Source organism: Macrotis lagotis, chromosome 1 (assembly GCF_037893015.1).
Source record: "Macrotis lagotis isolate mMagLag1 chromosome 1, bilby.v1.9.chrom.fasta, whole genome shotgun sequence".
Classification (NCBI taxonomy): domain Eukaryota; kingdom Metazoa; phylum Chordata; class Mammalia; order Peramelemorphia; family Peramelidae; genus Macrotis; species Macrotis lagotis.
The window spans coordinates 853,657,242-853,682,804 of NC_133658.1; the positions used below are offsets into that span (position 1 = coordinate 853,657,242).

At 46.5% G+C, this 25,563-nt stretch overlaps 1 protein-coding gene across 4 annotated transcripts; it reads right to left on the minus strand.

Moving 5' to 3' along the window:
- Positions 1 to 2,890: 2,890 nt before the first annotated feature.
- On the minus strand, positions 2,891 to 24,678 carry RIMS3 (regulating synaptic membrane exocytosis 3). Of its 4 annotated transcripts, XM_074217647.1 has the most exons (7): positions 24,472 to 24,678; positions 22,626 to 23,984; positions 20,578 to 20,719; positions 18,785 to 18,897; positions 17,954 to 18,055; positions 16,965 to 17,104; positions 2,891 to 10,953 (listed from the first exon to the last, which is right to left on the minus strand). In XM_074217647.1, exons 3-7 carry the CDS (start codon positions 20,652 to 20,654, stop codon positions 10,741 to 10,743), a joined length of 645 nt encoding a protein of 214 aa, XP_074073748.1. In that variant the 5' UTR covers positions 20,655 to 20,719; positions 22,626 to 23,984; positions 24,472 to 24,678; the 3' UTR covers positions 2,891 to 10,740. The 4 variants fall into 4 exon arrangements, with proteins under 4 accessions (XP_074073748.1, XP_074073747.1, XP_074073746.1 ...); XM_074217646.1 differs by lacking the exon at positions 22,626 to 23,984 and having other exon boundaries at positions 24,472 to 24,677; XM_074217645.1 differs by lacking the exons at positions 22,626 to 23,984; positions 24,472 to 24,678 and adding an exon at positions 23,985 to 24,191.
- Positions 24,679 to 25,563: the final 885 nt, after the last annotated feature.

The following is a 25,563-nucleotide window of genomic DNA, read 5'->3' on the forward strand; positions in this document are numbered from 1 at the left end:
CATTACCACTTTTTTTCCCCAAAACCTCCCTCCTCTTCCCCTCTCTCTGCTTCCCTCTCTACCTCTTCATGTTTTGTTTGGAAACTGCTCTAGGAGACATACAGGGTTTGGCTTCCCACCCAGCCTGATCACTTTCTCCTCCCCCTCCTAAACCTCACTCCCCACACCACACACCCTGCCCCCAGATTAAACCCTGCTTTCTGCTGGCCATGCCCCACACAGCCCTCAGCACTTTGGGATACAACCCTTCCCTTGGAAGCAGCAGAGTGCACTTGAGCACCACAGGACTATACGTACCCAGAGCCCTTTTCCTTACAGGAGAGAAGGTAGCATCTGCCTCCATAACTTCTGAGAGAGGTCTGTGGTCACTATTGGGTAACCAAGGGAGAGGGTTAGAGGCCCCTCCGTATCACCCATCTGTCTTTTTTTTTTTTAAGGTTGCTTTGGGTGGGGGGTGGGAGGGTGGAATGCTGGGTAGAAAAGGGGATTGTAATCAAACTCCAATCATGGTTCTTGTGAAGGGGGATTAGTTATCAGGCTCAGGCTGAGCCAGAGCCCCTCCAAGGGAGGGAGAGCCAATGGATCATTCTGCTCTTTTGCAAGCATCCTCTGTGGCTGGAGTCCATGTCATGAACCCCAAGTCACTGAGGCCTGGAGGCAGGCCTCATGCTCACATGGAGAGAATGGGAAGCTTGCCCTTCTTATGAATGGCTTTTTATTATTTTCCCATCCAAACTGGGATGGTGGTGGTTAAAAAACAAAATAAAGTTTTAGATTAACAAACTAACAAGAAATAATTTATCAGCAGCTCAAAGATATTGCCAGTTTTTTTCTTAGTTTTAAAAATGTGTTGTCTGCCATCCTAATCAATGCCTCCCCTCCTTCCTCTTCCCTCCTCCTGCAGTCCTGTTTGTTCTGGGCTTGCCCTGGCACTTCTGTTTCTTGCATATGTTATACTGGCATGAGAGAGAGACCCCAGGCAGCTTTCCTGTCAATCACCATTCACCTCACTAGAAAATCAAAACAATTTTGCTTAAGAGATTTCATTTGCGTGAACCAAAATTTTCAGTTGACTTTCTCCTGTGTATATGTAAATTCCTTAATAAATATTGCAGTGAGATGCTGTGCGTTTGATCATGTGTGTGTGTGTGTGTGTGTGTGTGTGTGTGTGTGTGTGTGTCTGAGAGATAAAAAGGTCCTAGAGTAGAGGGCACTCTAGACCAATATAGGCTTTGGACAACTGGCTCCTATGCAGTGCCTGCCTTCTTGGGGAGATATCTCCATTTCCCTTGTATCCAGTGCCTTTAGGATGCTTGAAAGGCTATCTTGACATCCAAAGTTTGGGATAGAAAAGTGAGGTCCCCATGGATTGCAAATCAAATTCAGAACTCTTGGCACACACACTCATGTAAACAACTGGGCCTCACACAATCAGAAAGGAACCACATCAGGAGTACCTGGGGGCTTCAGTTCCCTCCACCCCAATACTAAATCATTGACCAGGCATCAACTGGCTCCTGCTTGGAGCCGTCTCTCAAAAGCCAAGCTGTTAGGGGTCATGGTGGATCCAAAAGAAATTGTATCAGTTGATCCTAACCTTTGTTCTCTTGACCTTGAAGTGGGTATTTTCTGTGGGTAAATTTGGGAGTCCAAAAAGTTGATTAGTTGTGCGCCTTGGGCAACTCACTTCTCCAAGCCTCTGATTGCTTATAACCTGTTTGTCCTTGTTTCCATGAATTGAATCTGAGTGAGGGGGTGCTGTGCTAAGTCACCAACTTCACTTTCTCCTCCAGAGCCATCTGGGTCCAGTGGCCAACCGTGAATCACAACTGAAGATAGCCCTGGATGTGAGGTGATTCAGGGTTAAGTGATTCAAGGTCACACAGCTAATAAGTGTCAAGTCCCATCCTCCTGACTTCAAGGACACTGCTCTATCCACTGTGCCACCTAGCTGTCCCAACCTTATAGTGATGACTACCTGCATGCTACCTTCTGTGAAGGGTCTTGTAAATTATCAAGAATGGTATTAAGGGAAGCCATTTGGGGGAATGGTTTTCCTTAGAAATGTGGGAAGGCTGAAAGTCCAAAAGGCATTGTTCTGTCAGAGGGGCTGAGACATCTTTCTGGGGTTTCAGGAAAGGATCCTACATTTCAATGTAAAACTAGAAGAGACCTTCAAGGCCAGTGAGACCAATTCATTTACAGAAGCATTTTACACTTAAGCCCTTAAGTGATTTGTCAGGGTCATGAAGATAGTATGTCTTGGACTCCAAATCTAGGGCATTCTCCATCCTGCCATCATGAGCTGAAGCCTAGGACCATGGAAAGAGAATTTGGTGTCACAGGCCCTTGATTTGAATCCCAACTACTATTCTTATCCCCTGTCACTTTAGGTAAGGTCTCTGGGCCCCCCTTTTCCTTATCTCTAAAAGGAGAATATTGAACTTCACCTCTAAGGTCCCTTCCAATTTTCAGTCCTAAGACCCTGGATTTCAGAGCTGGAAAGGACCTCAGAAATTACCTCATCCAATACATTCTTTCATAGGAGAAACCAACTCAGAGTGGCACTTTTTGCCTCTTGGGTGAGGCTTCAGAACCACTTTACCTCATCCACAGCTGCTGCATGTTCTCCCTATTTGACAGGACAGTTCCATTCAAAGGAAGTATCCAACAAACCAGTTTTCAGACTTGACTTTAATCATCCATACTTGCTGCCCAAATACTGTACATGCAGGGAGAAGCCGTGAAAAGAATTTTCTCCTCGGGGAAATTGGCAAGAATATTGTACAAAAGAGCATGCACCCCTTCCCGGCCCTCAGCCTGCTGCACACAACCACAAAAATACACGTGTTCAAAAGGACCCCTCCCATACCCCCTCCCCCCCCCCACAGGACACATTACAGACACGGCTCTAAAATGCCTTTTGCTTTTTATCTATTATTACACTTGGTTAGTCCCTACAAGTCCCTCCTCAGCTTTGGGGATTTTTTAAAATTTAGCTCCACACTTTTTCCAGAATTGATCATTTCAACTCTGCTTTTTGTAAATCAACAATTAGTTGAATTCCACTCTGAGAGCAATGTCTCCCAATTATTTTTCAGCCCCAGAGCCCTTGGGGGCTTGAATTAGTGAGGGAACCGAGGAGTACTTGTCCGAGTGTCTGGAATACCCCCGACTTGAAACCAATGTAGGGAAATTTGGGAGCAAATTGAGGCAAATGAACCCATTTTCACATCAATATATTGCCATGTACAATGTCATTTTACATCATTGATGAGAACTTGTTATATCATTCATCTTGAGAACCATCTAAGCTTAGGTTCAGAGGTCAATCAAGGTCACAATTTTTTTTCGGCCACTAATTCCAAGTCATTGAAAGATTGTCAGTTGAAGGGGGCACTCAGTCCATGAGGAATCCTCAAAGAATATGGTTATGAGAATTAACGTACTTTTATTTATAGTATATTTGAGAGGCAGTGTAGCTTGGTGGTTAAAGGTTCAGCTGACTTAAGAGCCAGGGAAACGGGTTTCTAGCTGTGTGAACCTAGGCAAGTCACCACCTTCCAATACCTTCCCACCAGGTATTCCCAACATTGGTGAAGTTCCAGGTCTGGACATATTCTAGAGATTCATCTGAAGACCACAAGGTGATGCTGTAGCCAAAAAAACCCCAACTCATGAACGTCATAGAAGGGCTGCCAAAGCCTTCAGTGAAGAGGGATCCTTGCCTAAACACCCTAGTGAAATTATACATCTATAAAGGATGTTTTCAAGTAACAATTATCACCAGTATGATAATCTTCAGGGAACCCTGTTCACACTCCATAGAACATCACAGTTCTATACAACCTGTTTAGGCAAATGCTAATTTGGTGGGGTTGGGAAGTGTGTCTTGGCAGAGGAGAAAATGATTTTAACAAGAACAATGCAAAACCTTGCTGAGGTGATTGTCAAGGGCTGATCTTTTCCCTTCTTCCTCACCTTCAGGGTGTTTGGAATTGTAGCATTTTTGTGGAAGGTTCCAGGGAAGCAAGAATTGTGGGGAGACCAGCACCAGGATGGTCACTGAACCCTGGCAGGGGCAACATTAGGACACATTAGCACCTTGAGACTTAGTTTAAAGATACCCTTTATCTGTTGTCCTGGTGGGATAAGAAAAGGGGAGAGAAGATAGTTCTCTCAAAAAAAGGGGGTGGAAAATTCAGTGAAAATGTTTGGTTTTCTCCTCAAAACCATATCTGGGCACAGGTGTTATTAGCTGATTTCTCTGGTATATGGTAACCTGGGGTTAGGCTGGACAGCTTCTAATCCTGGGGGGACAGCATCCTCACAGCTTTTCATTCTGTGTAACAGACCCTTCGAGATCTTGTCTTCACTGGGAAGAAAGAACCCTTTCTACTTCATCTACTTTGACATCCCCACCCTGTTTGACAAAGAAACTAATGCCTAGAGAAGGTTGGAAACGTGCTTTGGGTTACACACACACTCTCCCAGAGCCAGTTAGTGGCGATTTGAACCCTTGCCTCTTTATGCTCACCCCAATGCCTCTCCTCTAATTCTAGCTTGGGACTGGTTGTTTCTCAAGGCTGCTGCTACATGAACAGCTCTCCTTGCCTTGTGTTTTACCCTACTAGCATTTTAAATTCCAACTTAGAAAACTTCCACATGATGACATGCTCATTTTTTTTCAGGGGCAAGGAATGGGCTATCATGCCTCCTGCATTTGGAGGTCTTCTGGCGGGGGTGGGGGGGAGACTGAAGCTGAGCTCCTGGGTTTCCCTGATGTGTGTGGCAGTGTGAAGTGCCAGGCTGGGGGGAGGGGACATTATGGGGAGGGGACGGATTTTTCTTTGCTACACAGAAAGATTGAGCCCTTTTAAAGAAAACAAGGCCACCAAGCATCAAAAGTGCTCATGTTCGCGAGGCATCAGGGCGATTCAACAAGAGCAGCTCTCTCCAAAGGGAGCCAAGTTGCTCTCTTTGGCATCGCAAACATCACTCGGAGACTTTCCGTCTCTCTGACAGAGCAACCCTTTCCCAGCAGGACCTGGGCCTTTCAGTCAGCATCCAGGCCTCAGGAAGAAGCCCCTGCGGGAAGTGAAGCAGTTATTATAGAACATCACAGACATATTTTCAGATGCAGCACATGATTCTTCTTTGCAGAATTTTTTTTTTTTTGCTTTTTTCCATTCTCTATGAAATGGAAACATACAGGAATGAAAGGGAAGGGGTGTTGCAGAGAGCGAGAGAGGCCAACATCAGTGGATGTTCCCATCTTCTTTCAGACTACGGAACATTGCTGAGGCACATAGCACTGTCTCCTTCCATATATGCCAAGGAGGGGCAGGAAAAGATCTGGGGACCTTTCCTTCTGGTCCCAGGCCTTAGACAACACTACAAAGGGCTCTTGCATCTGCTTCGTCACCTCCCTCCAAAGTCTGAGAGGCCTGCTGAGTTCTCTGCCCAATGTTGACCCACCGACAGCCACCAGGCATCCATGCCGACGGGCAGTCACTGGTGTTCTCCTTCCCCAGGCGATGCCCTCTTTCCCTCCCTTGATACTAGACATGAACAGGATGACAGACACAATGAAACAGCACAGTTTAAGCTATGCTGCCATCTTTGCTTATAAAATTGTGAGGTATCCTAATAGCCAGAGCCTTGGTGGGAGTGGACCAATGGGTCTTGCCAATCACCGGAATAGTGAGTGGTGAGATGGAGCAGACCCCCGCTTTATGACAGGGCTCCCAGCATTGCTTCTCAGGTATGATTGTGCTACATCTCATTTCCAAAGGAATCTGCTTGGAAGTGATGTGCTGCCTTCAGAACATCGCATCTGCTTCCTCTGGATAGCAAGCACCAAGATTTGCTTGCTGGGATTTTCCTGGAGCATCAGTCAAGTTCATCAGCCCAAGTGAATCCAGGATGAATGAACCAAGTGGTTTCCATTCCATGGAGGGCCCAGTTTCCAGGCCTCATCCCTGGGAAATGCCAGCATTCCCCGGGATGTGGGCCAGATGCCAAGAGATGATTAGTACTTGAGATTCTCCAAGTTGAAATGGAGGGTGGGATGGAGAGGGTAAGGGTCTCAACCACACTCCCAAGGGAAAATCTGCCCTCCTCTCCTTTCCAGGCAAGATCATTTTGTGGAGTTACTTCAAGGGAAGCCTGCTTTCCCCTCAGAAGGGAATTTTCTTCTCCCTTCTCCAAAGTCCTCCCTATTTTTATAGCTATTCCTCTTCACCCTACAAAAGACCCATGGGATCCCGAAAAATCAGAATGGGGTCTCAAGTTTTTGATGGGAGGATGCTGCCTTGACAAAGAAGAAATGGGGCATCAAACTCCTTAGCTAATTAAGATGAACTTAACTTCCGTTGGCCACCCTTGTAAGCAGGCCACCTCTGGTCTTAGCTCTATTGGACCTTAAAATTACCCAGCACTATCTACTGCAGGGTAAAGGGAGCACCCCTTAGGCATGTGCCTGTCCCCCAGCCCTTGTGGGGGTGTTCCTGCCTCCTTCCAGGCCTGGATTCTGACTAAATCTAGACCAAGAGATATCCATGCATAGATCCTGGGATGAGCTCCCTTCTCTTGGGACGACATTGGCCGATCAACTCGCAACCACACCATGAAAGGAGCAGAGGCAATGAAACAATTGGCTCACTTGCCACCCCTTGCCGAAAGAGGCCAGCTTCCTTAAGGAAGACCTTTAGGCCCAGCTGGAGCCCAGCACGCTGAATGTCTGACCCCTAGACACAAAAGTCAGGGGGGTTGTCTCTACCATCGTCACTGGGAAGACTGAGGAAACTGCCCCAGTTGGTACCTGCTACAAAGTTTAGAACTCCCACATTGATGCTACAATATCCACAAGCAATAGATGCCTTTACAGACTATCTACACATCACATAGGTATACACACAGTGTGGAATGACCTCATGTGCAGATGGTTGATATACAAATGGGATTCCAAGAAAAAGGGGTTGTTTCCCTTTCCTCAGAGGATGATCCGTAGGTGAGAAGGTATGCCACCTCTTGGAGGGCCTTTGATCCAGGCAGGGCTGGCTAAAGGCCAGTTTTCAAGTGACAGTGGAGCAAGGCCCCCTCCCAGGCCCCTTCCCAGCCCTCTTGAATAATGGCTCTGAATGTGAACATGGGCTTCTGAGGGCCCTAGCCTGTGACCACACTGTCCTAGGAACCTCAGCTCCGTGTGATCACCCCCTCCTTCCCAGGCCCAGCTCAGCCCCCACCAAGCTGGTCCAGAGACCTCCTCTAGAGCGTTTTTGACTGGTGACCTAGACTTCATTTTAGAAGCAGATGATCTCAAAGTTCCTTTCTAGATATACATCATATGACTTCCATTGACAAGCAACCCACGACCTCTTGGGGAAGTCTGTTCCAATTGAAAGCAACTAATTCATAGCCTTAGAACTAGCAGAAGCATGGCCTGGTAGAGTGGTTAGAGGGGCTGATTCTAAGGCCAAGGTGACTTGGGTATGATCTCTATCCCTCTCTCATTGAAGCCTATCTCCTATCACTTTCACTAGTTCTAGCTCTGTCCTTTGGGATCAAGCAGGATATGGGTCTAATTCTACCTTTCAGAGAGAGCTCCCTTCCCCTAAGTCTTCTCCAAATGAAATTGCTCTAGTTCCTTCTCTCAGTCCTTGGATCTAATTTTGTGCCTCCTCTCCATCCTGGTCACTCTCCTCTTGGGTTCCCCAGGCAACCTGCATCCTTCCTCAAATGTAGACCTGCCCTTATCCATTGCCAGGTTGACACTTCCCAAGGGGTGACTGCCCTGAAGGTAACCATGCCAGAGGTACCCAAAGACCACCAAAGTCATCAACTGGCATCCATACCCCAATTGACCCTGGTGATGACTGACTATGACTATGCCACCCCAAATTGACCACAGGGCCTTGGGAGAATCCAGAAAGGATCATGAGAACTTGGGCCATTTACTTAACCATTTAATACTGACCAGATCTGGGATGACAACTAGCTTTGCAAGAGGACCCTTAATTTATCTTTGACATGGGACAAAAAACCACCATCCAGCCCCTTCCCCAACTCAAGAAACAATGAGTCTCTCAGTTGGTGGGGTGGGGGGAAGATAGCCTCTCCTACTCAGCTGGAGAAGATGACAGGGTATGGGTGATTTTGTCCTTACAGTGAGCTCCCAATTTTTTTTCAGACTGGCAAAGTTCTAGGATTGTCTGGAGCAATCCCTGTTCTCTGTCCTCATCACCTGCAGTTGTGCACTGCATACACACATACAACACGCTTACACTGCCAGCACATCTGGTCAGAGTCAAGTATCACAGACATCAACTATTCCTGATGATTCTCGGGCCTATCCAGGTCAAGGAAAATGATCCTCTTTGGAGGATATTGCTGGGCCCCGCTTTGGGAAAAGTTTGGCCCAAAGTACAAAGCCTTCCTCTGACACTGTCCTCAACTCCATTTTACTGAGTAACATTGTCCCTTCACTTACTGATGAAGATAGACCTGACTTGTCTTCCTGAAACATGAAAGGAAAACTTCCTGGAACAAACCATCAAAACTCCAGACCAAAAGGAAGGTGACCAGCTCCTGTCACCCCTAGTTTGGATGTTGAGAACACATCCCTGGGTCTATCATAGGAGTCTGTCAATCAGAGATATGCTCAGCCTCCAGCCCAGAGAAAGCCTTGCAAGGACTTCTCAAGAGAAGAGAAGGTCCTGGTGGCCAAAGAGAAAATATAGCAAAGACTAGATCCAGGAGGCAGCAGACCACCAAACAGGGATCCTACAAGACCCAGCACAGAGGCAGCTATTCCTAGGATCCAAGCAGAACTGACAGTTACTACATTCAAGTATGTCACTTGTTCCAGACCATCTTTCTGGGGGTAGAGTAAGTTAGGAAGGTGTCTCAGGCTGGATGGTGTCCAAAGGGTACAAGGGCTTCTCAAGGGTACCATGATTTAGCCATATTTTTAACCTCAAGGGGAGGATACATTTCCTCTGCTTTATCCTTCACTCAGAGCCACAAATGCCATCCACCAATTCAGACAGGCCCTTCTTCCTGGGCAAGTTCTGACCAGAATCTGTTATGGAATAGCCGGTGGTCAAGAGACAAGGACTTGGGGAACGACGCATATTGCTTGATAAAGAATTGGTGGTCTTGGTAGTCCCAAGGCTCCAGGGTGAGAATGGAGCTACTTCACTTCCAGGAGAAGAGCTGAAGATCCCCTTCCCTGAGGGGACCCTCAGAGACAAGAGGTACAAATGTGGGAGATGCTCAGGCACAAAAGATGAGGGAATAAGTTAGATGGGGGCCTCCTTGGGCTTTGCTTGATCTTTGGTGGAAACTCTTCCAAACCCAGAGTCTAGTGTCAGAAGCAACCTGAGTCCCCCACAGAGCCTTGGTGAGGTAAAGGGTGACCTCCCCCCATACTGCCATGGTGGGGCACAGGGTGGGGGGTAGTCTTCTGAGGGGCAGCTCCAAATCGGCAGCAGGACGTCCCTTTTCTGATGGGCTCCAGGCCATTCTTGGAGCATCCATCCTCTGACTGCCAGCCAGGGCCCCAGGGGGCCAGTCTCCTCCTGAGTTGAGAGGGCTGGGGTGGGGGAGGCTGAGGTTGCAGCCAGGAAGGATGCTTGACATCTCCTAGCAGCTACTTGGGAATGGAAGATGTCCCACATGCAAGGAGGGTGCAGGATGAATCCAGGACCGTCTAGGAGTCCCAGGAGCTCCTAGCTTCCTAAGTAGGCACTCCAGGCCCCTTTCTCTTCCCTTGGAAGCCTTGCCCCGGGCCCAGGCTACTTCAAGCTACAAAATGCATTGGATGAGGTGCCGGTGCTGAGGAAATATGCTTAAAGAGGGAGGGTGCCCTCCATGGGCTGAGTCTCCTGGGTTGGGGAGAACTCCCCCAGCCAGGCTTGCAGCAAGGGTGAGGTCTGCCTGGGGCAGGCTACATCAGGCGCTACATTCCCCAAATGGGAGGGGAGGGCCAACAGTGCCAAAGAGGGGTCGTTTGGTCAGATCTTTTCCTAGAAGGAAAAGCAGGTAGGAAAACAGCACAGTGGAAGGGAAACTGAGGATTCTCGCATGACAGGCAACAGAGTCGGACAGACAGAAGGATGGTGGGATGTTTACCCTCCTCAGAGACCCTCAGGAAAGACGAGACAAGCACATCTAGCTCCCTGGCCAAGCGAGGACATGAGGGGCTGGATATGCAGGAGATGGCCCCGGTTTCTTTAAGTCTGGACATACACACACACACACACATATATATATATATATATATATATATATATATATATATATATATATACAAGGACTGGATATGTACACACACACACACACACACACACACACAGACACACAGAGAAATGTAAAAAGACACAAGTCGATGGACAGTTATACCAAAACATATACACAGATACATACATGTACATGGATTGTGTATACACATAAATACCAGAAATGTAAACACACACACACATACACACATACACACACACACACACACACACACACACACACACCCGGGAGTCTCCTGCCTGCTGAGATGGCCCAGAGAACACACTCTGCAGGCCAGTAGAGCATGAGGACGTTGTCCTGGGAAGAGATGGCGAGATGCTATATACAGTGAACCACCTGAGTGAGGGTGAGGAGGCTGACCCCCATCCATCCCCACACACACACCTCCCAGCCCACCATTGCTGACCTCGCCTTCCCGAGATCCAGCTCCCCAACTTCCTAGGAACAGGAGGGGCTGGTAGAGCTCTCAAGGGAAGATTGGGAGAGACGCCGTGTGAGGGGCCCCAAGGTGGAGTCGGCCACCGAAGATGTGGGGAAGAGTTTGTACCAGCCAGTGACCACGTTGCTCAAGTCCAGCTCTTCCAACACAATCTGGGCCATTCCCATGAAACACTTGTGGTCCATGCGCCCATAGTCTCCCCACACAATCACCTGCAAGGGGGAAAGGAGGAAGGAGCTGAAAGTTGAGTTGCCCCCCATCTTTTTCATTGGAAATATTCTGGTCTCTTCCCTGAATGTTTTCAAATACATGCAAGTCCTTCCTTTCTTAAAAACCTCTCACTAGGTAGGACAACACTCAAGGGGACCGTTCAGACCTATTTCTTCTCTTCCTGGTCTCAGCCAAACTCTTCAAAAGGGCCATCAATGGCCACCTCCATTTCCTGTTCTCACATTCCCTTCTTTGCCCTTCACCATCTGGCTTCCAACCTCAGCATTCACCTGAAACTGATTTCTCCAAAGTTATCATTGACTCCTTTTCTGGATAATTAATTTATTAATTATGCTAACTAATAATAATTGATGGTCAGTGCTTTCTCTTGATAACCAAAGACAAAACCATGAAGAATCTGAAAGTCTTAATGTACTTTTGGAAAAGTGGGGTGTAAAATCTCTCATTGGTGGACATGTTATTGAGGATCACTGACTTGTCAAGTCCGTTGTCTTCTTTTCAGTCCTCTTCTTTCTCAACCTTCTCCCTTCTGAGTTTATGTTGCTCTGTCTTGGTTCTATTCCTAGCTGCATGAACGCCCCCTTCTCAGACTGCTTCACTGGATTCCCATCTATCCTCTCCTCCATGGCTCTGGCCTGGTTTCTTTTCTTTTTTTTTTTTTTTATCTTTTTATGTCTCACTTTCTGCACTGGGGCCAACACCACTCATCTTGACCTTTGTCTTGTCACTGGACTTTGATGATACTGCAAGAGATTGTGAGGCTGATGACCATGAAGCTCTGCCTCCCTTAAATGCAATTCAAGTTCAAATCAAGACATCATGCTGTGATGTCACTGGTCCTCTTGGAAAACTAAGATGAAGTTCAAACAACTGTCTCCCTTGGTGATTTCACCAGTTTTCACCAATTCAATTATCTTTCTACTGATACCACCCAGATCTAAGTATCTAGTCCTAGCCTCTCTCTCCATGACCAGTTGCACGTTGGATATTTCACACTGGCTATCTCACAGACATCTCAAACTCAACTTTTCCAAAATGGAAGTCATCAGACAATCCCTCAAACCTATTTCTCTGACCAACTTTCATTCCTATTGAGGAACCATTGCCAATTTTCAGTCCTCCAGGTTTGCAGCCTCATTATCTGATCTATTGGCAAGTCTTGTCCCATGGTGGCTACGAGGTGGTGCAGTGAATGGACACTGGAATCAGGAGGACCTGAGTTCAAATTGGACTTCAGATACTTGACACTCACCTGTGTGACCCTGAGAAAGTCACTTAACTCTGACTGCCTCCCAAACAAAAATCTTGTCCTTTCTGCCTCCGTGTCACCTCCTGTCTCTTGTCTCTCCATCTTTTCCCTGACTTGATCTCCATCAGTAACTCTTGCCTAGACTCTTCAATGGGTTTTAAAAATTGTTTCTTTTGCCCCAAGTTTTTCCTCACTCCAATCCATTCTCCACTCAATTGCTAAAGTTATAGATTTTACTATGTTACTTTCTTGCTCAACAAAATCCCAGGTTCCCTAGCATTCCCAGGTTCTAATAGGAAGTTCTTGTTTGGCAGATAAAGGTTTCCATAACCTGGCCTTATTGGCTTGCTTGTGTTCTTTGCATCTCTGTGTCTTTGCCCGGGTGGCAAGGTAAAGAAGGCAAGTATTTTTTTTTAATTTAGGTTTTTGCAAGGCAATGGGGTTAAGTGCCTTGTCCAAGGCCACACAGCCAGATAATTATTAAGTGTCTGAGGTTGGATTTGAACTCAGGGACTCCTGACTCCAAGGCCGGTGTTCTATCCACTGCACCACCTAGCTGCCCAAGATGGCAAGTCTTTCTAGACTCAGTTCAAGTCTGCCCTTTGGCAGGAGGCCTGGGCCAGTCCCCACAACTTCTAGTGCCTCTCCCTCTGGGATCACCTTCCATCTGCTCTATGTATATATCTCATCTATACCTAATTGTTTTCATGATTGTTTTCCCCATTAAAATGTGAGGTCCTGGAGGGTCTTCCTTTACAACCCATACCCTCTACACAGTGCTTTCTTCAATCAAGTTCATTTCCTTCTCTCATTTTACAGAGGAGGAAACTGAGGTAGATGGGGTGAAGTGACTTGCCTAGGGTCACCCAGCTAGGAAGGCTCTGTGGCTGGATTTAAACTCAGGAAGATGAATCTTCTGGACTCCAAGCCCTTGTTTGTTGACAAATCAAACTCGAGGCTATCTCTGCTGTATCTCTCAAATTCATCCTCTTCTCCACTGACATAACCACCATCCAAGCTCATGCTCTTGTCATCTCTCACCTGAGTAATTGCAGGTTTTTGTCTTTATATATCCAATACTTGGTTCATGGATAGGATTACAGGATTTAGGTCTGGAAAGGGTCTTAGCATTGAGTTTTTAACTTGGGGGGTCCATGAACTAGGTTTAAAAAACTTTTTTGATAGCTATATTTCAATATAATTAGTTACATTTGTGATCCTATGGATTTTATTTTATGTATTTTCATAGTCTTCAAAGCCCCAAGGGGTCTAAGGTTTTGGAGATGAGGAAACTAAAGTCACACATGGAATGTAAGTAGAAGACTTGGGATCTACCTGTCACTGTATGTGTTTCTGCCAGGTCCCATGGATGATGAGCAAACTCAGTCCCTTGTGATATGGTCCCACCCTGGGACATTGCAGTTGACCCTCTCCCTGTATTGTCCCCCTTCTTTTTGCCCTATCCTCTCCCTAACCTCACCCACTAGCTTGGAACCCAAGCAGAATCTAGTCACAGGCCAAAGCTTCACTGAACCAAATCAGCTTCCCAGGGCTTCTGGAACTCCTAGAAACCAATTCAGGGGGACCTTTGCCTTCTGCCCCAGGACTTAAACTTCCCTTGATCTCTAATCCCAATGGATTTGAGTCAGTGAACTTTGACTTGCTCAAGAAACCTACCTACCCCAATCCTCCCTTGTCCTCCTCCAGCTCAGTCAATGACTGCCCTTAACCCTAAAAGCCTTTGCCTCCCCCCTCTCCTCCCCATTCCTCCCAGCTCCTCCCTAGATCATCAAGGTGCAAGTCTGGAATTTATATGCGAGGGAAAACAGAATCCATAGACTGGACAATGAAACAGGGAACAGGGTAGAAAGGAAGAGAGCACTGGAGTCAGAGGGACCTAAGTTTGTCAAATCTGGCCTCAGACACTTATTAATTGTATGACCTTGGGCAAGTCACTTAACCCTGATAGCCTTGCATCCAGGGCCATCTCCAGTTGTCCTGATTCATTTCATATCTGGTCACTGGACCCAGATGGTTCTGGTTAAAAAAAGTGAGGTTGGTGACTTAGCACAGCATCCCCCTCACTCAAATCTAATTCAGGTGCTTGTCATAGCACCTGAAGGTCACTGTCCTCAAGGTCACTGTCTTCTTCAAGAAGGAAGTAAAGAGGCAGCTAGGCGGCACAGTGGATAGAGCACCAGCCCTGGAGTTAGGAGGACCTTAGTTCAAATCTGACCTCAGTCACTTAATAATTACCTAGCTGTGTGATTGGGCAAGCCACTTAACCCCACGGCCTACAAAAACAAAAAAGAAGGAAGTACAAACATCAGTACTCTACCTTGTAGCCAGGGGTTCAAAGAAAGGCAGAAGACAGTCCCTGTCCTGAAGGCACTTACATTTTAATGGAGAAGACAAAGTGTAAATAATTAGAGCATTTCCTTATAAACTTGAAAGCTCCATGGAAATGGGAGCCATTAATTACTACTACTACTACCACTACTACCACTACTACTACTACTACTACTACTACTACTACTACTACTACTACTACTACTACCATTATTTAAGTCAAGTCCAATCCACTCCACATATGAAGACTCCCTCTGGTCCCCTCTGGATGGCTCCTATACTTTCTGTCCTACTCTTTGACTAAAGTTGCCCTTGTTTGCTCCAGATGCTCCCCCCACTCCGTGCTGGCAAGCCTGCTCCTGGGCCTCATCTGTAAAATATGACTGTGGGGGCACCCTAGTGCCCAGAGTGCCAGCCTGGAAGGTTCATCTTCCTGAGTTCAAATCTAGTCCCAGACACTTACCAGCTGGGTGACCCGGTGCCAGTCACTCAACCCTGTGCGACTCAGTTTCCTCAAATGACAAACGAGCTAGAGGAGGAAATGGCAAGCCACCCCAGTATCTCCGCCAAGAAAACCCAAGTGGGGTCACAGAGAGCTTTTCACAGCTGAGAAATGACTCAAGACACTCATCTGGTTCCTCGCCCAGCTTCCACCACTGAGCTAGATAGGAAGCTTCCACAGGTTGTCCCAGACTGCAGGAACACTTGCTAGCTAAGCCCCCATCCTACCACCAAGGAAAACACAGATACAAGGACAAAATAACTCACCTGCACACTTAGTTCCCTCACAGTTCATGCCAAATGATCCCAAGTCTGAGACTGAGGATTTCCAGCCCATTCCCAAGACTGCCTTCTTGCCTTAACTCTTTGCTGTCTCTAGGTTCACCAATTAAAAAAAAAAAAGAACATATTTTTTCCTATTGCCCCCAGGGGACCCTGAGCTTGACTTCAGGCCCTCTGGGCTGCCCTGGACCAGACTCAGGGCAGCTGACCCTCACCCACTGACCCATTTTCCTCTGTAGCAATCAATTCTTTACCTTATAAAGCTATTAACACAGTCATTAAGTCTATAGCTATAACATTTATATATTTATATGTTGTTGTTCAGCCATTTTTCAGTTGTATCTGACTCTTCAGGACCCCATTTGGAGTTTTCTTGGCAAGGTACACCGGAATGGTTCACCATTTCCTTCTCCAGCTCATTTTTTTTTTAGATTTTTTTTTCAAGGCAATAGGTTTAAGTGGCTTGCCCAAGGCCCCACAGCTAGGTAATTATTAAGTGTCTGAGAATGGATTTGAACCCAGGTACTTCTGACTCCAAGGCCACTGCGCCACCTAGCTGCCCCTCTCCAGCTCATTTTAAAGATAAGGAAACTGAAACAAACAGGACTACAAGACTCGCCCAGCGTCACCCAGTGTCTGAGGGCAGATTTGCACTCCGGTCTTCCTGACTCTAGGTCATTGTACCTACTCAGTTCAATTTAGTTCAGCTCTATTCAGTTCATTTCATTTCTTATTCTTGGGCAAATCAATAGATTTGTTTCCTTATATTCCAATAGATAGTTTCCTTAACTGTAAAATGAAAAAAAAGTTGAACTAGATGATCTTTAAGGTGGTTTCCAGTTCAAAATCCTAGAATCCCATGAATCCAACACACCTTTATTAAGAGTCCCTGGAGCAGGGGCAGCTAGGTGGCACAGTGGATAAAGCACTGGCCCTGGAGTCAGGAGTACCTGGTTTCAAAATAGGTCTCAGACACTTAATAATGACCTAGCTGTGTGGCCTTGGGCAAGCCACTTAACCCCATTTGCCTTGCAAAAAAAATAAGAGTCCCTGGAGGTAGGCTTTTATGTCATAACATCACCTTCCTATAGATCTATGGATCTTTGATTCACAGGAACCTAGAACCTCTGAATTGGGGGAGGACTCAGAAATCATCTCATCCAATTTGTATCAGAACAAAATTCCTCTCTACAACAAGCAGTTATCCAGTTTTTGCTTAGAGACCTCCACTGAGGGGCATACCCTATTTCCCAAGGCAGCCCACTCCATTTGGGACCAGCTCAAATTGTTAGAATCAAGATTGCCTACCCTCAGTCTGAAAGCAATTTCCCTACCCTGCATCCTAAGTTCTCTGGCCCCATAAAGCCTCCTATGTCCTGCCACCACATACCACCACCAACTTCTCTTTCCTGAGTCCTCCCCAGTAGGAGGGCTGTGACAAGAAAACATTTCCACCAGTTACCTACCTGTGGAGGTCTTCTGTTAGTGAGCCATCTAGCACCTGCCCAGCCACCCTACCCTTTTCCACTCCCCCCTCCCAAGAAAAACTTAGGGCCCCTTCCCACTGAACCCCCGACTTTATTCAGAACCCTCTGCTCCAAAGAAGCTCACCTGCAACACCTTTCCCTGGGGACCCTCATCGAATAGCAAAGCCTGATGATACAGGGGATCACATGTCTTCTTGGCCATTCTTGTCTTCTTTTTGGCCAAGCAGGCCCCATTCTCCAACAGGTAAACCTTGATGTAGGTGGCTGGAGGAAGGAGAGGGTGGTATGTCAAGTATGGAAGGCATGGTGGAAGGCAGGCTAGGACATCATAGATTTCCAGATTCTTCAGATCCCTAGAAGGTTGCCATCTCCACCATTTTTGTATACCTGTTCCTGACAAGTGGTTATCCACCCTCTACCTGAAGACCATCTGTCACAGGGAACCTACTCTTCCCACTCCTTCCCTATTCTTTTGGAAAGTTTCTATCAGTAAGATTTTCTTCCATCCAATCTGAAATCAGTCTCCATGAAATTTCCACTCTTTGACCTCTGGGACAAAATAGAACAAGCCTCATTAACCCTCTGAATACTTCAAGTTGGTGGTCCTGTGTCCTTCTCTCTTCCCAAGGTTAAACCCCCATTTCGTCCAACCAGTGGCAAAATATCAAGTTCTCTACCCTCCAGGCTCCTTACTCTGGACTCTCTCCATCTTATCTGTGTCCTTAAAACACAGCAAGCAGAATTACCCACATTATTGTGTAGCAGAACGGTCCCTGCTCTAGGCCTAGACTCTGGATCTCTCAATATAACCCGAGATTGCACTCTTACTTTCGGCTGCTACCCCATCCTATGACTCAATGAACTTGCAGTCCAGTCCACTGAAATCCTCAGCTCTTTTTGCAGGAAAAGCATCTAATCATCTATTGGGAAAGTTGCTAGTTTTCAGTAGATTTGTAATGGTTTTACCATGATCTTTAATAAGTTTCATTCTTTAGATCCTCTTTGAAGCCAACATTCAATTATTAATGACTCTTGTAGTCTAGTCTGATACCTGCCCACCGTCCAGCCCAGACTCCAGCGTGATCCCCCCACTCCATCCTATGGTAGCCTCACCTGGGAGGGTCTTAGAGCCCAGTTTGGGGGTAAGGCCTCGGGCCTCGATCACTTCCACTTCCAGCTGACCACTCCGGTCCATCATCGCAATATGAACATCCCCTGGACACAAAGGAGGAGAAAAGTGAGGTGCCTTGTGCTGGCCACAGTCACAAAGGGAGCGGGAACTCAGCTCTCATATTTCTTTATTAAGGGAGGTTGATCCCCCCCACTACTCCTGCCAACGGCAGAAAAATCTACCTAACAGATAAATCCAAGGGGTAGAGGCTGAGAAATTTCCTGTGTTACAGTGAATTAAATTATCCAGTTTGTGGAAGGTTTGACACATGCCTCAGTCACTAGAACCTTGACCTTTGATGACTTAGCAAGAACTGTAGCTTCAGAAGGGGGGGACCAGGGTTAGATTTTGGGAAGCACGTCCTAGTGATGTGTATACATGCCACCTACTTATCTTCCACACCCCTATCCCACTCCCACCCCCCCATCTCCCAACATTGGCGAGTTGCTGGGAAACAGGTCTCCAGACCTTCTCTAGATCATGCAGTTGCCTTGTGGACCCCAGCCCTCTTTCCAGTTGCCTTTTCTATGTTGTTCCCCTCTCTTAGAATGAGGGTAGTCTACTTTGCTTGAATCCCTAAGAGTTTAGCACAGGGTCTGACTCTCCCCCACCCCCCTTTCTCTCTCTCTCTCTCTCTCTCTCTCTCTCTCTCTCTCTCTCTCTCTAACACACACACTGGCTCTCTCCCTCCTCCATATCTCTCTTTCTTACATAAGAAGAAGCCTGAGGAAGGAATTGGCCCTTGCCCCACCCCATCACCACAGGAGACTCACCCATCGGGGGTGTTCCCAATGTCTGTCTCCCCACAATCTGGGCTGGCCCCAGGCCATCCAGGAAGTCACTGAATTGGCTCTCAGCCCCCAGTCTGGCAGTGGGGAAGATGAACCTGTGAGCAACAAGATAAAAAGAAACCAAAGGACACAAGATCAAGATTAGGCTGCTCTGGGGATGTGGGGACACGGGGACTGGATGCCGAGGGCTTCCATTCCCTGAGCTTTTAGTTCACTCTCTGCAGAGTGGTGGTGGTGGGGGGAGGAAATGTTGAGCCAGAAGACCTGTGTTCCAGTGCTGCCTCTGCTTGTTACTGTCTATTTGAACTTGACCAGATCAACCCCCTTGTTCTGAGTCTCAGTTTTCAGCACTATAAAATGGGGATAATCTACTGGCAATATCCATCTCTCGGGACTCGTTGAGGACAGGCTTTGTTAATGGTAAGTCTTGCTTGCACAAGACCCTGTACTCAAGGTACCCACCCTCTTGTAGAGTCTTCAGCCTAATGGGAAAGACCAGGTGGGGGACAGGCTAGGCCATGGCCTGCTAGGCCACCTCAGTTTACTGATGGACCCTAGGATGCAAAGCCCTTAGAACAAGGTAAAGTGCTATAGAAATATGAGGTGGCAGGAGGAAGAGGAGAAAGAAGAGTAATTTAAACCTGTCCTCTAGGGATAATAAAACCACTTCTGAAAAGTGCTTTGAAATCATTAGAAGACAGACCATCCGTAATAAGAGAAATATTCCTCCAAGCAGAGTAACAGTGGGGAGAGAATAAAGAGTGGAAGCACAGAGTGAGAAGGAATCTTAGAGGTCATAGAGAACCACCCTCTTATTTTGCAGATGAGGAAACTGAGGCCAGCGAGCTTCCCCGTTAGGCTCCTTGAAGGCAAGGTCTGTCTTTTGTTTCTTTTTAGTTTCCCCAACACTTAGCCCATAGCAGATGTTTAATAAATGCATAATTGATTGATTGATTAGAGACTTGACCAGGATGAAACAGATAGCAAACATCAGAGATAGAATTTCAGCCCTGGTCCTGTGTGTTTAGAACCACTGCTTTTTCCACTATACCACATTGTTGCAGAATCCTAAAACATCAGAGCTGGAAGGGACTTCTTTTCCACTCCCTTCATTTCACAGAGGAGGAAACTGAGGTTCAAAGAGGAAGAGGGGCTTCCCTAAGGCCTCAGCATAAATTAGCATCAGGACTAGAACAAAAGTCTCTTGGCTCCCTGGCAAGGACTTTCTCAGATCTTTGTCATCCTTAAGTTCTGACCCAAATCCCAGACTCCAGGCCTCTATTTTTTGACTCTCACCACTACTCTGTACTTAGTGCTTCTTGAGGGTAGGAGTCTCTTCCCCTACTAACTGTATGGAGGTTAGGGGAGGGAAGGAAGGAGAATCAGAGAACCACAGAATGAATGCCAGGACACCAGAAGACACCTCCCCACTTTACAGATGGAACAACTGAGACTTGAGGGAGAACTTTTTTTTTTAGTTTTTTTGGTTTTTTTTTTTTTTTTTTTTGCAAGGCAATGGGGTTAAGTGGCTTGCCCAAGGCCACACAGCTAGGTAATTATCAAGTGTCTGGGGTTGGATTTGAACTCAGGTACTCCTGACTCCAGGGCAATGCTCTATGCACTGCGCCACCTAGCCACCCCAAGGAAGAACTATCTAATGTCTCTTTCAATCTGATATGCTTTGACTTTTGAGGTGACAACTAAGATTCTTACAAAGGAGGGTCCCCGAGCCCACCCCATACCCAGGTAATATGGGGGAGCAGGCAGGGACGCACGTGCCATCGGAGCTGTTGCTGTTGGTGCTGCCATCAGTGGATTCTCGACTCCCTTGACGGGTGACCCTGCTTCTCATCTCCACAGCAATGCCAGTCTCTGTGCTCCGTCTGATGTTGCTTGGTAGTTTCTTAGTTCCACCTTCTAATACACAGAGAGAGAACTCAAGCATCAGTCACACAAGGGTGGAAGGAGAGAAGACTGGCATGGATTTCCTGGAAGGGAGGGGGGAACCATAATCACTGGGGGGCCCCAGTGATTCCTGATTGCCCCTTTAGACTGAGGAGCTCAGGATCCTTGCAGCTGAGGGGAGAAGGAAGGAAGCCTTCAAAGCCTCCATGGCTTTTCCCTGATCCCTTTTTGGGAGCAAGGAAGGAGGCTACCTGGAGAGGGGAGGACCTTAACCCCCATTTGGGAGGGGACTAGAGTACAACAGGAAAATTCCCTACATACACAGAGATCTACCAATTTAGGACCTCAATCCTTAAATCCATGGGCTTAGACATCCCTCCCCCTGTAAAGATCAAGGAATATCACACATCCCAGAATTTGCCAACACTCATTACCACCTCCTACACCCCACCCCAAGCTTTTGTTCCTTTGACCAAAACTGCCTAATATGAGTTTCTAGAAGTCAAACTCTCAAGAAACAAAAGTGTATGAATAGTCCCACCCCAGTTTCCCCTTTATCCACCCCAATACTACATTTGAGGTCATTAGTGCCAGACCATTACCCCACTGCCACCTGCTATTGACACAAATCCCAATATTTCACCTGAGTCTGAGATCATTTACAGACTGTTCCCCATGCTCTATATCACACTGTTTGCCTGTTGCTCTTATTATCTCAGACCAAAACACTATCCTGTCATCATCTTAGAGCTCAACACTTTGGGACCAACACGCTTCTCTGTGTGGCTATATCATAAAAACCATCACCCTTAGATCAAGTACCTTCTGCCTGACACTATCCCAAACTTATATCCCCAGATTTAAAATTTTTTTTTCCCCAGATCTCTACTTCCTTCTCAACCTGATACCATCATTAAAGCTATTACCCTCCCTCAACCAACTTTCCTTTTTCCTGACTAACACTATTACAGATCCCTGGCTGGGCAATTTAGGGGCAAGTCATTCACTTTTGGAGCAGCTAGGTGCTGCAGTCGATAATTACTGAGTGCAAGTTTGGCCTCAGACACTTGACTGTGTGATACTGGGAAAATCACTTAATCCTGTTTGCTTCAGTTTTGCCATTTGTAAAAATTGCAGACAGAGAAGATTGATTACATGATCTCTAAGATCTCTTTTCGGGTTTAAAATGCTATGTTATTTTATCCAATGCTATCATGGACTCCAAACTACAGAAACACAGAATCTCAAAGTTGGAATAATAACCGGTATTTGTTGAAAATATATAAAAATTTTCAAAGTTCACAAAGCAACTTATTATTTCATCACCTATTTGATACAATAACCTGGGAGAAAGATATTCACATCTCCTTTTACAGATAAATTGAGTCTCAGAAACAGAAAAGTGATTGCCCCGGGTCTCACAACTATCTTGAATGTGAGATGGGATTTAAAACTGGATTTTTTTAAACCCTATGTTAAACTATGTCCAGCCTTCTTTCTACTAGGTCCCATTTAAGATTTCTTAGAAAGGACCTTAGAGGCAACTGAATCAATCCCTTTTCAGGATCCTAAACAAATGATCATCCAATGTCCATTTAAAAACTTTAGTGATGGATAATTTGCTACTTTTTGAGACATTTCATTCCACTTTTGGACAGCTCTGATTTATATGAAGGTCTTCTCTCCATTGGGTTTAAATTTGTTTTACTATTCATGTTTCTCTACCCTCATCTCTATTCCTATGCCCACTCAAGCCCCACTACCTTCTAGTTCTTTCTGCTCTCTGGGGCCAAGAAGAACAAACCTAATCCCTCTTTCCAATGAAAGATATTTAAATTCTAGAAACCAGTAATCATAAACCTCCTGTTCCCTTCCCAATTTCTGTTCTACAGATTAACCATCCCCAGTTCTTTCACACCATGATCTCAAAAGGCCCTTTGCTATCCTGGTTGCCTTCCTCTGGATACTGTGATCAATGTCCTTATAAAATTAGTGCCCAATAGTCTAGATGCAGGTTGATGAGAGTAGAGAATGATGGGTTCTCCACAGTTTTTAAAGCAGTCTTAGATTATACTTGCTTTTTTAGCTGCTATAGCCCACTACTGATTTATATTGAGTTGGCAGTTCACCAAAATCCCTCAGATCTAATGTCTATCCAAGTCTGCCCTCCATCTTGTACTTGTGAAATTTATTTTTGAATCAAAGTGTAAGATTTGTATATTTATGGTTATTGAATTTAATTAAATTGGATTTGGTCCAATGTTTTAGTCTGTCAAGATCTGACCATTGTCCATTATGTTGTCTAACCTTCTTAGCTTTGTGTCACAAATTTGATATGTCACCTTAAGTCTTTAAGTCTGATAAAAATGTTAAACAGCCCAGGACTACATTCAGATTCCTTGGTTAGTTGGAGATTCACTTCCAGTGAATCCTTTCCAGTCTAGGAGCTACCAAAATGAGACTCTTTAAGCACAAGCCTGACCATGTCACCCCTCTCCTTGAGAAGCTCCAGTGGTTCCTCCTTTCTACTAGGATAAACACACATTCTTCGGTTTGGCTTTTGGAGCCCTTCACAACAGGTGTCCAGCCTACTTTTCCAGGCTTACTGATATATCATTGCCTTTCACCCCTTCTATATTTCCAGACAAACTGAGTATATATGCCTCATGTACAATATTCCATCTCCTTTCATGGTTGATCCCCAGTGCCTTGAATGTTCTCTCTCTTCACCTTCAATGCCTAAGCTCAGCTCCTTACCTCCCACATAACACCTTTCCTGATCTTCCCTCGCCCCACCCAGTCTCAAAATTACTTTGTACTCCCTTTTATGTATGTAAATTGTTTTCTCCAGTCTTAGAGGGCTTGAAATCTTCCTTCTTTCCTCTTTTTCTTCCTTCCTTCCTTCTGTTTTCTTCCTTTCTTCCCTCCTTCCTTCCTTCTTTCTTTTCTTCCTCTTTTCTGCTTCCCTTTCCTCCTTTTCTTTCCTTCTTTATCTTTTTCTTCCTTCCTTTTCTTCCTTTCCCTCTTTTTCTTCCTTCTTTTTCTTTTTCTTCTGTCCTTCCTTTTCTCTCTGTTGTATCCCCACTGCCTAGCAAAAGGTCAGACACACACTAGGTGCTTCTAAAACTCGATTAAAACTGACGGTCGGTTCCCTCCTTCATGGGTCGGGCCCCAAGCTCTTTGAATCTAACGTCCAGCCCACGTTTTTCCATCGTGTCCTAAAATACAGATAGACGAAATCTTCCAAGTAAACTCTATCTTACGATCGCTCGTTCACCTGCCAAATTAAGACATCCTGCTGTACCACTCATCCTCCGACCCGCATTCCTCTCTGCCTGTTACCACCACCCGACCCAGAAAGGTTTGGGGAGGAGGAGGGATGAAGGGGGTGTAGGGGGGTCTTATTCAGCCCCCTCCTCTGGGACAACAGGACTAGGGGGAGGGGTCTCAGGTGACAGGCTGTGGAGAGGAAACGCGAAGGGGGAGGGATGACTCCCCTTAAGGCAGCATCTCCCTCCCTTCCCCTCTCCGCCTCCTGCTGTTGCCATGGAAACCTCCTCCGCATTGCAGAGACGCCCCCACTCCTCCACAGTCCCCCCCGGCTGCCACCGAGGGGAGGGGGGACTTTAGGGGGAAGAGATGGGCTTGGTCGGACCCATTGGCTGTTGCTGGGAGCGGGGGGTGAGGATGGAAGAAAATTAACTACATGCCCACCAATCGGGGAGGGAGGGAGGGAGGGGGGGACCCAAAGGGAGGGTGCTTACCGGGGGGCGTGGCCCACCAGGGGACGGTCCCCAGAACAGACAGAAGCCTGGGTGGGGTTCAAAGGGGTTCAGCCCCTTGGTGTGCTGGGGGTGGCCGCACAAGACTTGTGGGGTGGGCCGCCGCTAGCCTGAGACACAAGTGGTGGCTGCCATGGTAACCCCCTTCCTTCATCCCTCTCTCCCCTCCCCCGGGATGGAGCCGTTAATGTCGTTTTTCCTTTCAGAAGGAGGAGATGGGGTGAGGGTGGGGGTGGGGGGAGAGAAGAGAGCTCTGGGCCTGGGCTGTCAGCCTGCTCCCCCAACGGAAATACCCAAGGAGAGTCCCACACATCCTCCCAAGTCACCCAAGCTCACAGGTGCTTGCCCACAGCAGTGGCACAAGATGTAGTGTGTGACACTCGAACACAGTGACACACAACAGCAGTATAGTAATCACACACACACACACACAAAGACGCAAAAGTTCTTTCTAAATACAGTCACACAACATAAGCATAGCTGTTCAGGGGCAACACAACCACACAGGCAGTGCCATAGATAGAGCTGCCCAGTAGCAGCTCTACAGATGCCAATAGTCACACAGCAGTTGGTCAAAATAATAAAACTTGTAAATATTAAGACATAAATAACCCATAGGATTTGGAGCTGGAAGGACTTTAAACATAATTTAGAATTCTGTGAGAAAACCAAAAGGAAGTGATTTACCTAAGGTCGCATAGCTAATAAATGACTGTGGCGGAATTTGAACCTAGGTCCTCTGACTCCAATCTGTTTCTATCATGTCACACAATCACAGTCACACTAATAACTGAGTCCTTTGGGGTTGCCCAGTTTCACAAATAAGTTCTCCCTGACAGAGGTAGAGTCATCAGGATTAGTGAGAAACTGGGGAAAGGATTTTGAGCTGAGAATAAGGCTGGGCTGGGGGAACTGCAAACTGCTGAAAGTTATGAGGATGTAGGTGGAGAATAAGGGTGCTTTAGCCAGGACTGCTCAGTCTCCAGGCCTCCAAGGTCACTTCCAGTTGACACTGTAAAAACAGCAGCCAGAAATGGATGAACAAGAGGAAGAATGCCCCACTGCCCACTGCCC

What these genes read in the sequence shown, in the direction of transcription:
- RIMS3 (XM_074217645.1), bottom strand. Translation starts at nt 24,018, where the DNA reads ATGAGTGGTACAGCAGGATGTCTTAATTTGGCAG. An exon ending in AGCAACAGCTCCGATGGCAC is followed by an intron (nt 18,898 to 20,577) that starts GTGCGTCCCTGC and finishes TGTTGCTCACAG; the next exon opens with GTTCATCTTCCCCACTGCCA. An exon ending in ATTGGGAACACCCCCGATGG is followed by an intron (nt 18,056 to 18,784) that starts GTGAGTCTCCTG and finishes CTTTGTGTCCAG; the next exon opens with GGGATGTTCATATTGCGATG.